This window comes from Notolabrus celidotus, chromosome 15, assembly GCF_009762535.1.
Source record: "Notolabrus celidotus isolate fNotCel1 chromosome 15, fNotCel1.pri, whole genome shotgun sequence".
NCBI lineage: Eukaryota > Metazoa > Chordata > Actinopteri > Labriformes > Labridae > Notolabrus > Notolabrus celidotus.
Window position 1 is genome coordinate 30334309 of NC_048286.1, and position 13376 is coordinate 30347684.

Consider the following 13376-nt stretch of genomic DNA (forward strand, 5'->3'; position numbering starts at 1 on the left):
TCAGTGCTCAGCCCCAGCTCTGCTCACAGCAGAACTTTGTTTTGATTGGTCAGCATGGCTGCCATGCAGCCAATCACATGTGAGGATATAGGATATAGGTGATGGAGGGGAAGCTGTGTATCGTGGCTTCATCTGTTCCTTCTGAGAGGGTTGGGGTTGAGGTTCTTCTCAAAGACCGGGCAAATACTCACTGAGAGGAGAAATCGGATCAGCCCATCCAAGCCGAGGCATCTGATTTTTCTCAATGCCAACCTGAGGACATTAATAATGTTTGCTCCAGTTTGGTTCTTGTTCTGTTTGCTTGAGTTCGGTTCTGGTTCTGTTTACTTGAGTTGGTTCTGCTTCTGTTTGCTTGAGTTTGGTTCTGCTTCTGTTTGCTTGAGTTTGGTTCTAGTTCTGTTTGCTGGAGTTTGGTTCTGATTCTGGTTCTGTTTACTTGAGTTTGGTTCTGGTTCAGTTCTGGTTCGGTTCTTGTTCGGTTCTGGTTCGGATTGCTTCTGGTTCTGGTTCTGTTTGCTTGAATTAGGTTCTGGTTTGGTTCTGGTTTGGATTGCTTCTGGTTCTGGTTCTGTTTGCTTGAATTATGTTCTGGTTCGGTTCTGGTTCGGATTGCTTCTGGTTCTGTTTGTTTGAATAAGGTTCTGGTTCGGTTCTGGTTCGGATTGTTCTGGTTCGGTTCTGGTTCGGTTCAGTTCTGGTTCGGTTCTGGTTCGGTTCTGGTTCGGTTCCGGTTTGGTTCTGGTTCGGTTCCGGTTCGGTTCTGGTTTTGTTTGTTCTGGTTCGGTTCTGGTTCGGTTCTGGTTCGGTTCTGGTTCGGTTCTGGTTCGGTTCTGGTTCGGTTCTGGTCCTGTTTGTTTCTGGTTCGGTTCTGGTTCAGTTCCGGTTCGGTTTGTTCTGGTTCGGTTCTGGTTCGGTTCTGGTTCGGTTCTGGTTCGGTTCTGGTTCTGTTTGTTTCTGGTTCGGTTCTGGTTCTGTTTCTGTTTGCTTGAGTTTGGTTCTGGTTCGGTTCTGGTTCTGTTTGCTTAAGTTTGGTTCTGGTTCTGTTTCTGTTTGCTTGGGTTTGGTTCTGGTTCTGTTTCTGTTTGCTTGGGTTTGATTGTTGTTCTGTTTGCTTGAGATTGGTTCTGGTTCTATTTGCTTAAGTTTAGTTCTGGTTCTAACCCTAACCAAACCCTAACCCTAATCCTAACCCTAACCCTAACCCTAACCCTAATCCTAACCCTAATCCTAACCCCAACCCTAACCCTAACCCTAACCCTAATCCTAACCCTAACCCTAACCCTAATCCTAACCCTAACCCTAATCCTAACCCTAACCCTAACCCTAACCCTAATCCTAACCCTAACCCTAATCCTAACCCTAACCCTAACCCTAATCTCAACCCTAATCCTAACCCTAACCCTAACCCTAATCCTAACCCTAACCCTAACCCTAACCCTAATCCTAATCCTAACCCTAATCCTAACCCTAATCCTAACCCTAACCCTAATCCTAACCCTAACCCTAACCCTAACCCTAATCCTAACCCTAACCCTAACACTAACCCTAATCCTAACCCTAATCCTAACCCTAACCCTAATCCTAACCCTAACCCTAATCCTAACCCTAACCCTAATCCTAACCCTAATCACAACCCTAACCCTAACCCTAACCCTAATCCTAACCATAACCCTAACCCTAACCCTAATCCTAACCCTAACCCTAATCCTAACCCTAATCCTAACCCTAACCCTAACCCTAATCCTAACCCTAACCCTAACCCTAACCCTAACCCTAATCCTAACCCTAATCCTAACCCTAACCCTAACCCTAACCCTAATCCTAACCCTAACCCTAATCCTAACCCTAACCCTAATCCTAACCCTAACCCTAACCCTAATCACAACCCTAACCCTAACCCTAACCCTAACCCTAACCCTAATCCTAATCCTAACCCTAATCCTAACCCTAACCCTAATCCTAACCCTAACCCTAACCCTAACTCTAATCCTAACCCTAACCCTAATCACAACCCTAACCCTAACCCTAACCCTAATCCTAACCCTAACCCTAACCCTAATCCTAACCCTAATCCTAACCCTAACCCTAACCCTAACCCTAATCCTAACCCTAACCCTAATCACAACCCTAACCCTAACCCTAACCCTAATCCTAACCATAACCCTAACCCTAATCCTAACCCTAATCCCAACCCTAACCCTAATCACAACCCCAACCCTAACCCTAATCATAACCCAAACCCTAATCCTAACCCTAACCCTAACCCTAATCCTAACCCTAACCCTAACCCTAATCACAACCCTAACCCTAACCCTAATCCTAACTCTAACCACAACCCTAACCCTAACCATAACCCTAATCATAACCCTAACCCTAATCACAACCCTAACCCTAATCATAACCCTAACCCTAACCCTAATCCTAACCCTAACCGTAACACTAACCCTAACCCTAACCCTAATCCTAACCCTAACCCTAACCCTAACCGTAACACTAACCCTAACCCTAATCCTAACCCTAACCCTAATCCTAACCCTAACCCTAATCCTAACCCTAACCGTAACACTAACCCTAACCCTAACCCTAATCCTAATCCTAACCCTAACCCTAATCATAACCCTAACCCTAACCCTAACCCTTAGTCCCAGACAAAGTCTCAGACAGGGTGAGATGAGATCTTGGCTCACCCTGTTGGGATTCTATTTGCCCCTAACTACTCACTAACCATACATTATCTCTTACTTAATGGTTAATCACCTTTTGAAGTATCAATGTTAATAATCATTGGAAATTCAAACATTTCTCAGTATGATCATGTATGTAAACTAACATTGAGAGCTCGTAAAGTGCAAAAACAAACGTGTCTCATTAATACCTTCGTTTTTAACAAAGCAAAGTTTGTCTCATTCTGGGATACTGAGGATTTCCTACTGACCACTTATGTTGTCATATTTGAGCCGCTGTGTGGAAGTTTGAGGCAACGCATAAGACTCATCATTTGTATAAGTGAACAGAGCAGCAGGAATTATTCATAAAGTGGACTCCAGAGAACACATCAGACTGTAGATTAAGGAGGAATATTTACACTCAAAGATTTGGATGAATTATAGACGCTCATAGTTATATAGAGAGACAAGACAGAGTTAATATAAAATCTGAAAAACTTGTTTGTTTTTCTCAGAGGATGAAAGACATGCAGGAAATTTAATTTCATCAGTATGTGTAACTTTAAAGTGGATGTGTTTCTGTGGTAGGAGTCAAACTGTGGAGTTTGATGTTTTGTAGGATCATTTGAAAGGCTGTGTGAAGATAACCGTTTAAGGAAATGCACACAGACATAATAATTAGACCATGTGAAACTGACGGGTGGTGTGCTTTCTTTTTCTAATGATGGAGAAATATTGGTTGCTAAGTACTAGTAATTTTAATTTGACAGACAACCTATTTAAATCGCTCACATATGTTTTAAGTAAGAGGCAGGCAAAGTGAGATTTTCTTCCTCCTGCCTTTTCTGGACACGGGATGTGTTGCTACTGTGAATACTTTTCTCCTCATAATATGGAAAACTTTGAATTTAACCATTAGTAAATATATCATATTATATAAACATGCAATAATAACTCATCCCTCTCTTGTTACATGTGCAATACTTTTTTCTACCTATAATCTTGGTTCTGTACATTGTTTTATACCTATGCTACAAGTCTGTGCACATTTTTCACTGCATCACTGGTTTTGTAAATATTTGTAAATTTACTTAGTTGTGTATACACGTTTGTAAGGTATGCTTATTTTTACTTTAATTTTAATTGCTAATAACTTTTTAATAATTGCTATTTTATATGCTCTTTATACTTAATACTGTTTTGCACTGTCTACTTTGCTGCTGTAACACTTTAAACTTCCCCGTTGTGGGACGAATAAAGGAATATCATATATCTTATAAGACAGAATAAATGAAACAAAGGGTAATGAAATTTAAAAAAATAACTTCAGTGAGAAAAAAATGAATATAATATCAATCTGAGTGTTTTTTCATGTTTTTGGTGACACTACTTATTTATTTTTTCTAAAACAATATAAATACACGTATCAACCCCCCATCCAACTCCCTGTGGCTTGAAAATAAAAAATAAAAAAAATAAATAAATAAAAGTAGCAACAACAACAAACAAACAAACAAACAAAAAAGTTACAAAACTAGACAGGGTCTTCCTACTACTATTCTGTGTCTACTTTTAAATGTGATAGGACTGTTCACACAGATCTATGGAAATAGAAAGATAACAAAAGGGCAAAATACGGTTACATGAACAGGGCACTTAATGTAAGGGGGAACCTTCGATGTGGTCTGTGAAGGGACTCCAGGTTGCAGCAAAGTCCTTGCGTCTTCTACTTAACTTATATCTGAGCCTTTCCAGAGGCAAAAAGGAGAGCACCTCCTTCAACCATTGTGAGAATGATGGGGATTCACTTGTGACAAGTGACACTATTTTTAATGCATACATAGGGAATGACTGTATTTTATAAACTTCTGCTTTGTGCTTTTTGATAATTCATCCAATAACACACACATTTCCAGCTGCTAGCTTTTGACGTCATTTGCACTTTTTTTTTCTCCAATGAAGCTACTTGTTTGTCTTTCCACTTGTACTTTAAGAAAAACACCTCATGATAAAAACATATTGTTAAGCCTTGTAATTAATAACTGCAAACTGCATGGGTTTTGTGATGAAAATTAGCAGGTAAGCTGTCCTACTTTGACTTGGTCCTGGGGATATTTTGCTTAACAACAAAACATTACTTCACATGTTTTTTGTTAAGTGCTCTGTTGTTGGGATGCTTCATTATTCTTAAAAATCCCAATACCTAGTACAATAAACTTAATGGCATTAAAATGGAACTCATGTTGGTTTGTCTCACCAAGACAGCCTTGCACACAGACTCCTGATGCCGAGTCAATGATGATATATGAGTTAGCATAAGAGGGTAAAAAACTGAGTAATCAAAAATAGAGAGCAGTAAAAGTGTTCCTCCTTACCCACAGAACATCTGGATGTTGTAGAGCGTCGGGTCATCCTCCAGAGGAGCCAGCTGCTGCAGACACAGCTGCTCACACCCTCCATTGAAACCGTCAGAGCAGTCGATGCCGATGTGGTGGTCGTAACACCCGGTCCCATCCTTCATAGGACTCAGCCCTGGAGGACACTGTGGGAGGAAATAAGAGCTTTTAAAATGACTAATGTAAGCAATTTCACACTTTTATTTCATTTAGGGAGACATTCAAAGAGCCGCATCAACAGAGTGGAAGCTGCCACATTAACACTAATCCCAGCTGGGACAGGTAAACAGACCCGATAACATCTGTGCCACAGAATGTAAAACAGTCAGAATTTCTGTTCCCATTAGTGAAGCCTGTGTGAGCGCTGAGCTTTGTCTGTGAGGCCGCACACACAACATGTTTCACATGACGTGCTCTTATTTTCATCATCTTAACAACAGCAGCAGCAGCGGGCTGCAACAGAGCTGGAACTGGTGTAGACTGCTGATTGTACAACAAAAAAAGTGCACAAAAAGTCAAAACAAAAAAGTCAAAATTGCTGAAATAGTTTCAAAATGATTTCAATGATAAGCTAATGAACTAATATATAAAAAAAAAAAAAACTTTTCTTTTTTAGAAAATGAGCTTCTCATTTCTGCTCCATATTTAACATGAACATTTAATCAAATCACCCTTTTAACCTTTCAAATACTGTTACATATTCAAGAAATATTAAAAAATATTTGGACAATACTATGCATCTAACCATGGATTTACATGTTCTTACAGGATGTCAGCAGAGAAGAAAGAAAAGAGGACCAGGCTGAGCAAGTCCTGAAGATCTGTGTAATCCAGGTGAGGGACATGAAGACCAATCTCATGCTGATGTTACCATTGTAGTCGAGGGAACTGAGGTACTTGACAGTTGTCGCAGTTTATACTTTTGGTTTACTGATTGGCTGTAAAGGCTGCCACAGGCAAAGTTGGGTCCTGGGACCCCTGGGCGTCCGTGTACCATAGCGTGGGGGTCCGTGAAATAATAAGAATACATTTCTAATAAATTATAAAATTGTGCTGTGTCATTAAAAACAGCATATACACCATTGTTAGGATACCATTTAGTGGCTAGAAGGGATATGTCAGTCTTGTTACTGTTAATTTTCTGAAAGCGTTTAAGATCAATTACTTGAAAAGTAGAAATGCTGTCATGTTGAGTCCACAAGGAATGAAATGACCCTCTGTTTTAATGTATACAAGTGGTATTTACTTGATTCAAATTGAAGTGTTATCTGTTTATCACTATGGTACAGGTCTGAAGTATTTACATTGATACGTTTTAAAATACAAATAGTTCCAAGGGAAACTAAGAGTGCAAATGGTAGTAAGCATGTGTTTAATCTATATTACAATTATGATGGGGTCCTTGGAAAGTTTTCTCACCTCTAAGGGGTCCCTGGTTCCAAAAGGTTTGAGAACCCCTGATCTAGAGTGCATTCCTAGAAAAGGAAACAGGGCACTTGGAGTGCATGGATGTTTTTTTTTATATTTTCAGTATTTTCTTTATTGATTTCATGTCTTCTATTTGATGTGCATTTGTTGCACTTTATTAAACCTCTTAGTGTTAAAATAAAAATGATGGTGTTTAAACAGAACTGCTTCTTGTTTTGTATGTATAGTCATATTGCTGTAATAAACTAAGAAATAAGCAAATAAGGAAAATCTTACAACAGACAGAATATTGTAAGAACATAACTTTAAAATCCCTTTTACATAAAAGTAAGTAAAAAAACTGAATAGCCATTCATTTTTAAGGTAATATTTATAATTTAATACAGTACTTTCTTAGTTATTAAGAGTCTTAGTTATTATTGTTGTTTTTTGTATTACTTTTTCTTTCTTTTTTACAATCCTTATAATTTAAGTGTCTGCTCATACATGCCTTAAATTGCCCCCCAGGGACAAATAAATAAAGTTTTTTCAAATTGAATTGAATTGTATTGAATTAGTTGAAAATACTAATGAAGAGAGAGTAAAATTCAATGAAAATATTTAATTGATAATTGCTAGTAAATGTTACTTGAGTTACTCTTTTCCAAAAACAAATAATATGCAAGTAAAACTTATGTAAGAATTCTCCTTGTCAAATTCACTTAGAAATGCTGTGTGAGTAAGTAAGTAAGTAAATATCACTTCCATTGTACAAGCACAAACATTGTGACTGATAACTGTGTAGTTATATGTCACAATGTGAAAAACAGAGGAGGACCCATGTGCACACTAGAGACTAAATTAAATAATAAAGCAACAAAAGGTAAAAACAAAACTTACTTTGTGAGTGTAAAAAATAAATCCCAAACGTCCAACAGAAAAACACAGGAACACTAGAACATGCTAGGAGAATGCTGAGTAACTTGAAGAGAAACACTAGGAAAACACTCTGGTAGAAGTACAAAAAACAGGGGTCAGTGCAGACAGAGAAACTAAACACACACAGGTTAACGAGCAACAGGTGTGCTCACAGGTGAAACTAATTAGTGCAATCAAAGAGGAGGGAAACACACAAGAGCAGGAAGTCAAACTAAACCAGACCAAAAAATAAAACAGGAAATGTGATAGACTGTAAATACATAAGCAATACAACACAGGAATCACTTAGAAACATGAGGATTTACAACACAAGACAAGGTACCAGGAGACACAAGAAGGACTCAAGGAACTTACAACTAATACAGAATATAAACAGATGAAATACAAGGTAAATCTACAACTATGAAACAGGAAATCAAACAACACAAAGACAATCTGACTTTAAAAAAGCAACATATGATAGACTATTTTCTAAGAATTTTAAATTATTTTAACAATCAGTCAGTATATATGCTTAGATTTAATATTTTTACAGTGTAAAATCTAATGAGATAAATCAGACTGATGTTAGAAGTGTGCCATAAAAGCTTTTTGACCTTTTCTTTTTTCAATTATATTTTTGGGCATTTTCACCTTTGAAGGTGACATATCATGCAAAATCAACTTTTTAATGGTTCTCCACCTGAAATAAGTGTCCCTGGCAGGTCTACAACCCCCCCCCCCCCCCCCCGAAAATGAAAAAAAGCTCGGAGCTTGTTCAGCCCATAGACTGTATAAAACACAACTCAACCCCTCCTCTGTTTTTCATTACCTGCACACATGTGTGCTAACAAGGAGCTTAGGAGGGAGGCATGCTAGTTGTAGGCTGTCTTAATAAACACAAAGGTCGGTTTTACTCCCCACGTCTGCAGATTTGAAGATCTAGTGGATGATTTTTATTTTTCATGGAAAAGTGCTAGCGCTAGTTAGCATAGCCACGTAGCTACATGTTCGTCGCTGTGTACCAAGACACACGTCGACATACTGAAAAATAAAATTACAAGAAACACTAAATCTGTGACCAATGGTTCAGAAAGGTCCTGCTGCAGGCGCCTCTCCGTCAGGATCAGATTCTGGATCAGATTCAGAGGGTTGAAATAATGCGGGTCTGTGAGCAGCCGTGTATATTCAGCCAACATGTAAACATTAGATCAACGTGCTGGACAGCCGAGGGCACATCCACTTCCTGAGGAGGCGTGGTCAGAGAGCTCATTCTCATTTAAAGGCACAGACACAGAAAACAGCCTGTTCTGAGCAGGGCTGAAAAAGAGGGTTTACAGGCATGCCAAAATCTGATTTCAAAGTGTTTTTTTGAGCAATAAACTTTAAAGACATGTTTTGTGGACCTCTTAGACCAATATATTTTGATAAAAAAAGAGCATAATATGTCACCTTTAATGTATGAGGCAGCTGAAGAGAGACAGGAAACGTGGGGGGTAGAGAGTGAGGGAGGACATGCTGTAAATGGTCGAGGATGGTATCGGGCCTGTGACCTCTGCGACGAGGGCTATAGCCTCTGTAAAGCCCACGCTTAGACCGCTAGGCCAACTACGCCCCCGTAACAGCATTTATTTCATATTAGTTTTTATCTTTATATTCACAAAAATGTCCCTCCTAAAAGCTGTGCTCATAAACAAACCTTGATGTGCAACAGTATAAACCTGACATGGAAAATTGGTGTTAACCATTTTGGGAATAAAAAAAATGTTAGTTTTGCTAATTAAGAAAACATCACCCATGACTCAAGACATTCATTTTAATGATATCTCATCTAAATGATGTTCTTTCCCTCACTGTAACCAACCTGACTTTGTTGCTTAACGTCTACACAGATGTGAGTGTGAACAAAAACACAGCATAATTATGGAGCGTTTGACTCTCTGTATGTCTGCCCTTCAGTCCTCAACTCCCTCCTTGTAAATGAAGCGTGGTACATAAATGTAGTTCTTTATTCACTCTACAAAACATCGTCTGTGAGCATAATCCAAGCAGTGATTGCATTGTCACCACACAAGTGTTGTAATATAGAGAGCTAATTTAGGAGGGTTGCAGGGCTTGTAGTATTAAAGAACCAGGGCACAACAAATGCAATCACCTATCCACTGCTCTTTTTTAATAGACAATCTAATGTGCTTTGAGAAGCAATTAAAATGCTTTACAACTCATAACACAGGCTTTTGTATATTGAGTCATTTCTTTAAAACTGCTTTAACAGCTTTCTCTGACAAAATGCTGATCAGCACATCCGTTTGAATACATTCAATTAAGATACACTGGGTTATGTTAGGCAGAAGATGTGGCATTAATATACATTTTCCATTGAACAGTATAATGCTACTTCCATAGACTTGAAATATATGTCTTTGTGTCATGTTTTTGTACTGTTATTTGTTACCATATAAAGCCTATAATTATTTTTTTTCCAAATTTTAGCAGCTGTGGAAACATGTCTGGGTACTACAGTACAGTGCCTTGAGCAGACATTTAATTAAGAGATGCTAAGTGTGTCTAGATCTTAAAAAAAATGACAGATTTCACCAAAATGCACCATTAATGAGATACTGTGAAGCTCCTGTGAGGAGGCTGAAAATATTACTGATGCCTCTGTATATCCTAAAAAAGCAGAACAGACTAATAACAAAATTGACTACATCCACATTGTTATTCTTAATGCCTAAAGCTGAAGCTGGTTGTTGGGTGCAGATAGAGTGAGTGCTGAAACCAGAGTCAGCTCTGAAGTTACTCCCCTGGAGTGCTTGCTGTATTTGTGGTGTTTTTCCGCCTCTGCATCCGTCTGAACCTGTCTGCACCCTCCCCCCCTAAGACATACATCCAGGATGTCCATGCAAATACACATATATTATAATCATAATATCCCAACCCACTCAGCTCATTGCACGGGTAATGAGGTTAGACGCTTAGGGCTGTGGATCCTCTGCAAAGGCTGAATACGTGATGGGTTTTTTGCAACCCAATGCAAATCCTTACTGAAAAGACAACTAGGACATGTTATAGAGTCAACACAATTAAAATACCATCACTTTCAAGGGTAGGAGATCACCAATGGGACAATGAGTGGTTATTCTGTGGAATCAATGAGCCCTAAAACAACTCACTGTTAAAAAATAACACGCCCCCTGGGAAACAAACAATAAAACAAGACAACCAAATTGGCATCATTGATGGAAAAGATAACATATAATCTGTGAGACTGCAGAGGGATGTGTTTGCTAGAAGGTGGAGCCCTTCCTTGATTTTGTTGGTGAAGTGAAGTGCTCTTTCTAGTTTCTTTCATTTATTCACTTCTTTTTATTTATATTTTTTCTTCCTTCCCTTTTCTATTCTCTCTCTCTCTCTCTCTCTCTCTCTCTCTCTCTCTCTCTCTCTCTCTCTCTCTCTCTCTCTCTCTCTCTCTCTCTCTCACACACACACTCTCTCTCTCTCTCTCTCTCTCTCTCTCTCTCTCTCTCTCTCTCTCTCTCTCTCTCTCTCTCTCTCACACTCTCTCTCACACTCTCTTATATCCCTATTTCCAACCCCAACTTGGTCTCATCAGATGTGTGTCTAACATGAGTCTGGTCCTGCTGGAGGTTTCTGCCTGTTAAAGGAAGTTTGTCCTTGCCACTGTAACTTGTAAATGGTGGATTAAGTTGAGATCAGACTGAGTCCTGTCTGTGAGATGGGACTGGATCTTACCCTGTCTTGATGTTGGGTCTTTGTTAATAATAGAACGTAGAGTACGGTCTAGACCTATAACATTTGTTGTGATTTGGCACTATACAAATAAAGATTGATTGATACAGATACAGTAAAGATGTGTAAATCAATGTTTAAGTTGCCTAATGCAAAATATAAACTAAGTTTAAAAAAAACAAAAAAATTAGCCTCATTGAGGTATTATTTCAAGTATGTTGTGTCTCAATGTAGAAGAGTGCTACTGCCACTGCCGTAACTCATTTAACATTCAGCCACATGGGTGAACTTAGTTGTACTTGTCACAACCATAGACTGTATAAATAATGGACGTAGTATATCTGTGATGTCACCCATCTGTTCCTGAGCGCTTTTTTGAAGCCAATCTTCTGCGGCAGCCATATTTGAGAGATATATTGTAGATATAGTGTGAGATAAAGAGGCAGGGTTTGAGCCTCATAGCCAACAGCTACAGTGTTCCCGTCCGGGAGTCAAGTCAGTCATGTCCTTATTTGGGCAAAAGCTCGTAATCTTAATATCTTCTGAACCTTCACATTAGAAAAAAAGTGTGCCGAACAAGAAATGAGCTATCCAGACTACACTGGTCTTTTGTACCAGGCTGTAAACATGTTTATTTCTGCTGTAAAGATCGTATTTTTTGAATTGGTGTGTATGTGGTTTCCAGTACTTCTGGAGCCAGCCTCAAGCGGATCCTCGATGATTACAGTGGCGGTTCTGGGGAGGAGCCAACAGGGGCCAATGCCCCTGTAAAACTGAACCTGGACCCCCCTGCTGCCCCCCCCTCCTTCACACCAAACAAATAATATACAATAAAAAAAGCTTTGGTATCGCGATGATGTTGCAGGCGGAACCCATGCATGTGGCACTTGGTTCCAGTCCCTTAAAGTGCTAAGGGACTCATGTTGAGTGCAAACAGCCAAACAGCTGCTGTCAGTCTGCATGTTGATATATACACAGTAGTATATATGTCTAGTATATAGGGATGCACTGATGTCTTGCCAGTTTGTTCTCAGCCGGTCCTCACCCTTCTCAGTCTCTTTTGTCAGGGTTGAATGTGTCCCTCTGACAGCACCCTTGGCCCCAGCCTGGCCCCCCCAGTCAAATTGGTCTAGAACCACCACTGTCGATGAACTGTAGTTTTTAACACTTCCACATTGGACTCATATTTTTTGGACTGGAGGTTGACGCTTGGTCTCAATGCAGAAGAGTGCTACTGCCACTGCTGTAACTCGTTTAACATTCAGCCACAGTAGATGAACTTAGTTGTACTTGTCACAACCTCAGTTTTTTATTTTGTTGTTGTTTTTTTGTCAGAAAGAAAATGGCATCGGTAGCACTACCACCTTACTGGGCATTTTTTTCACTGTAGCACAACAACAGAATAAATATCACTCCCAGCATGTTATCTTTAAAAAGTAAATACACAAAGGTAAGAGTCTTGTCCTGGTGAGAGGGATGAGGGCGTGCTGCAGGTTGAACTTCAATTCCCAAACACTCCAGACAGAGCTGTGTTCATATTTGATGAGTGAAATGAAATCCTCTAGTTTTGAAATGTGTGACACAGCACAGCAATATGTGCTTTAAATTAACTTTTAAATTAACTTCCAGAATTTAATAAAAAACACTCTACAACATAAAGTTTTTACACAGCCATGACAACTTTTTATAAGTGATAGGAGTCTGTGCTGGGGTGACTTTATACAAACGCACTGTGAGACCTGAATTTACCTCGGTTCCCTCCTTACACACAGAACTCTTCAGTATTTTCTGAGCAAATGTCTGAGAGACCTGTCAAGTCAAATTCACATTATGTTTTCTGTCAGCCATTACTTCAAAGGAAACTTTGATGGAGTGCATTTTAACAAGGCACCACTGCCTCCAGAACAGCAACAAGGCAGCTGCTTTCCTCTGAGCACTGAGAGATCATCCACTGCTTATTTCATTATTTAGGCCTACAGTCTTCATTAGAGGGGCCAGGTGGCTCATTTGGCTAATATAGCTGACACGCTTATTTTACAGTGCTGTCCAGAATTATTGGCACACTCAGGGAATTTAAGAATAAGAGGTAGCCTTTGCTGTTTTTCCTATCTCAGATCAAACCACACATATCAACTTTTCATGAAGGACAAATTATTAATAGAAAAACTATGGGTGATCACATATTTCACCCCTTACATGTGCAACAATGATTTGCAGCCTTTATTTTACCCTTCAG

At 39.2% G+C, this 13376-nt stretch overlaps 1 protein-coding gene across 1 annotated transcript in view; it reads right to left on the bottom strand.

The window, feature by feature from the left end:
• astn1 (astrotactin 1) overlaps positions 1 to 13376 on the bottom strand; it is a 616195-nt gene that overhangs the window by 327324 nt on the left and 275495 nt on the right. The window contains exon 12 of the mRNA XM_034703125.1: positions 5042 to 5208. Coding sequence (XP_034559016.1) covers positions 5042 to 5208 — 167 coding nt within the window. The remainder of the gene's footprint in view (positions 1 to 5041; positions 5209 to 13376) is intronic.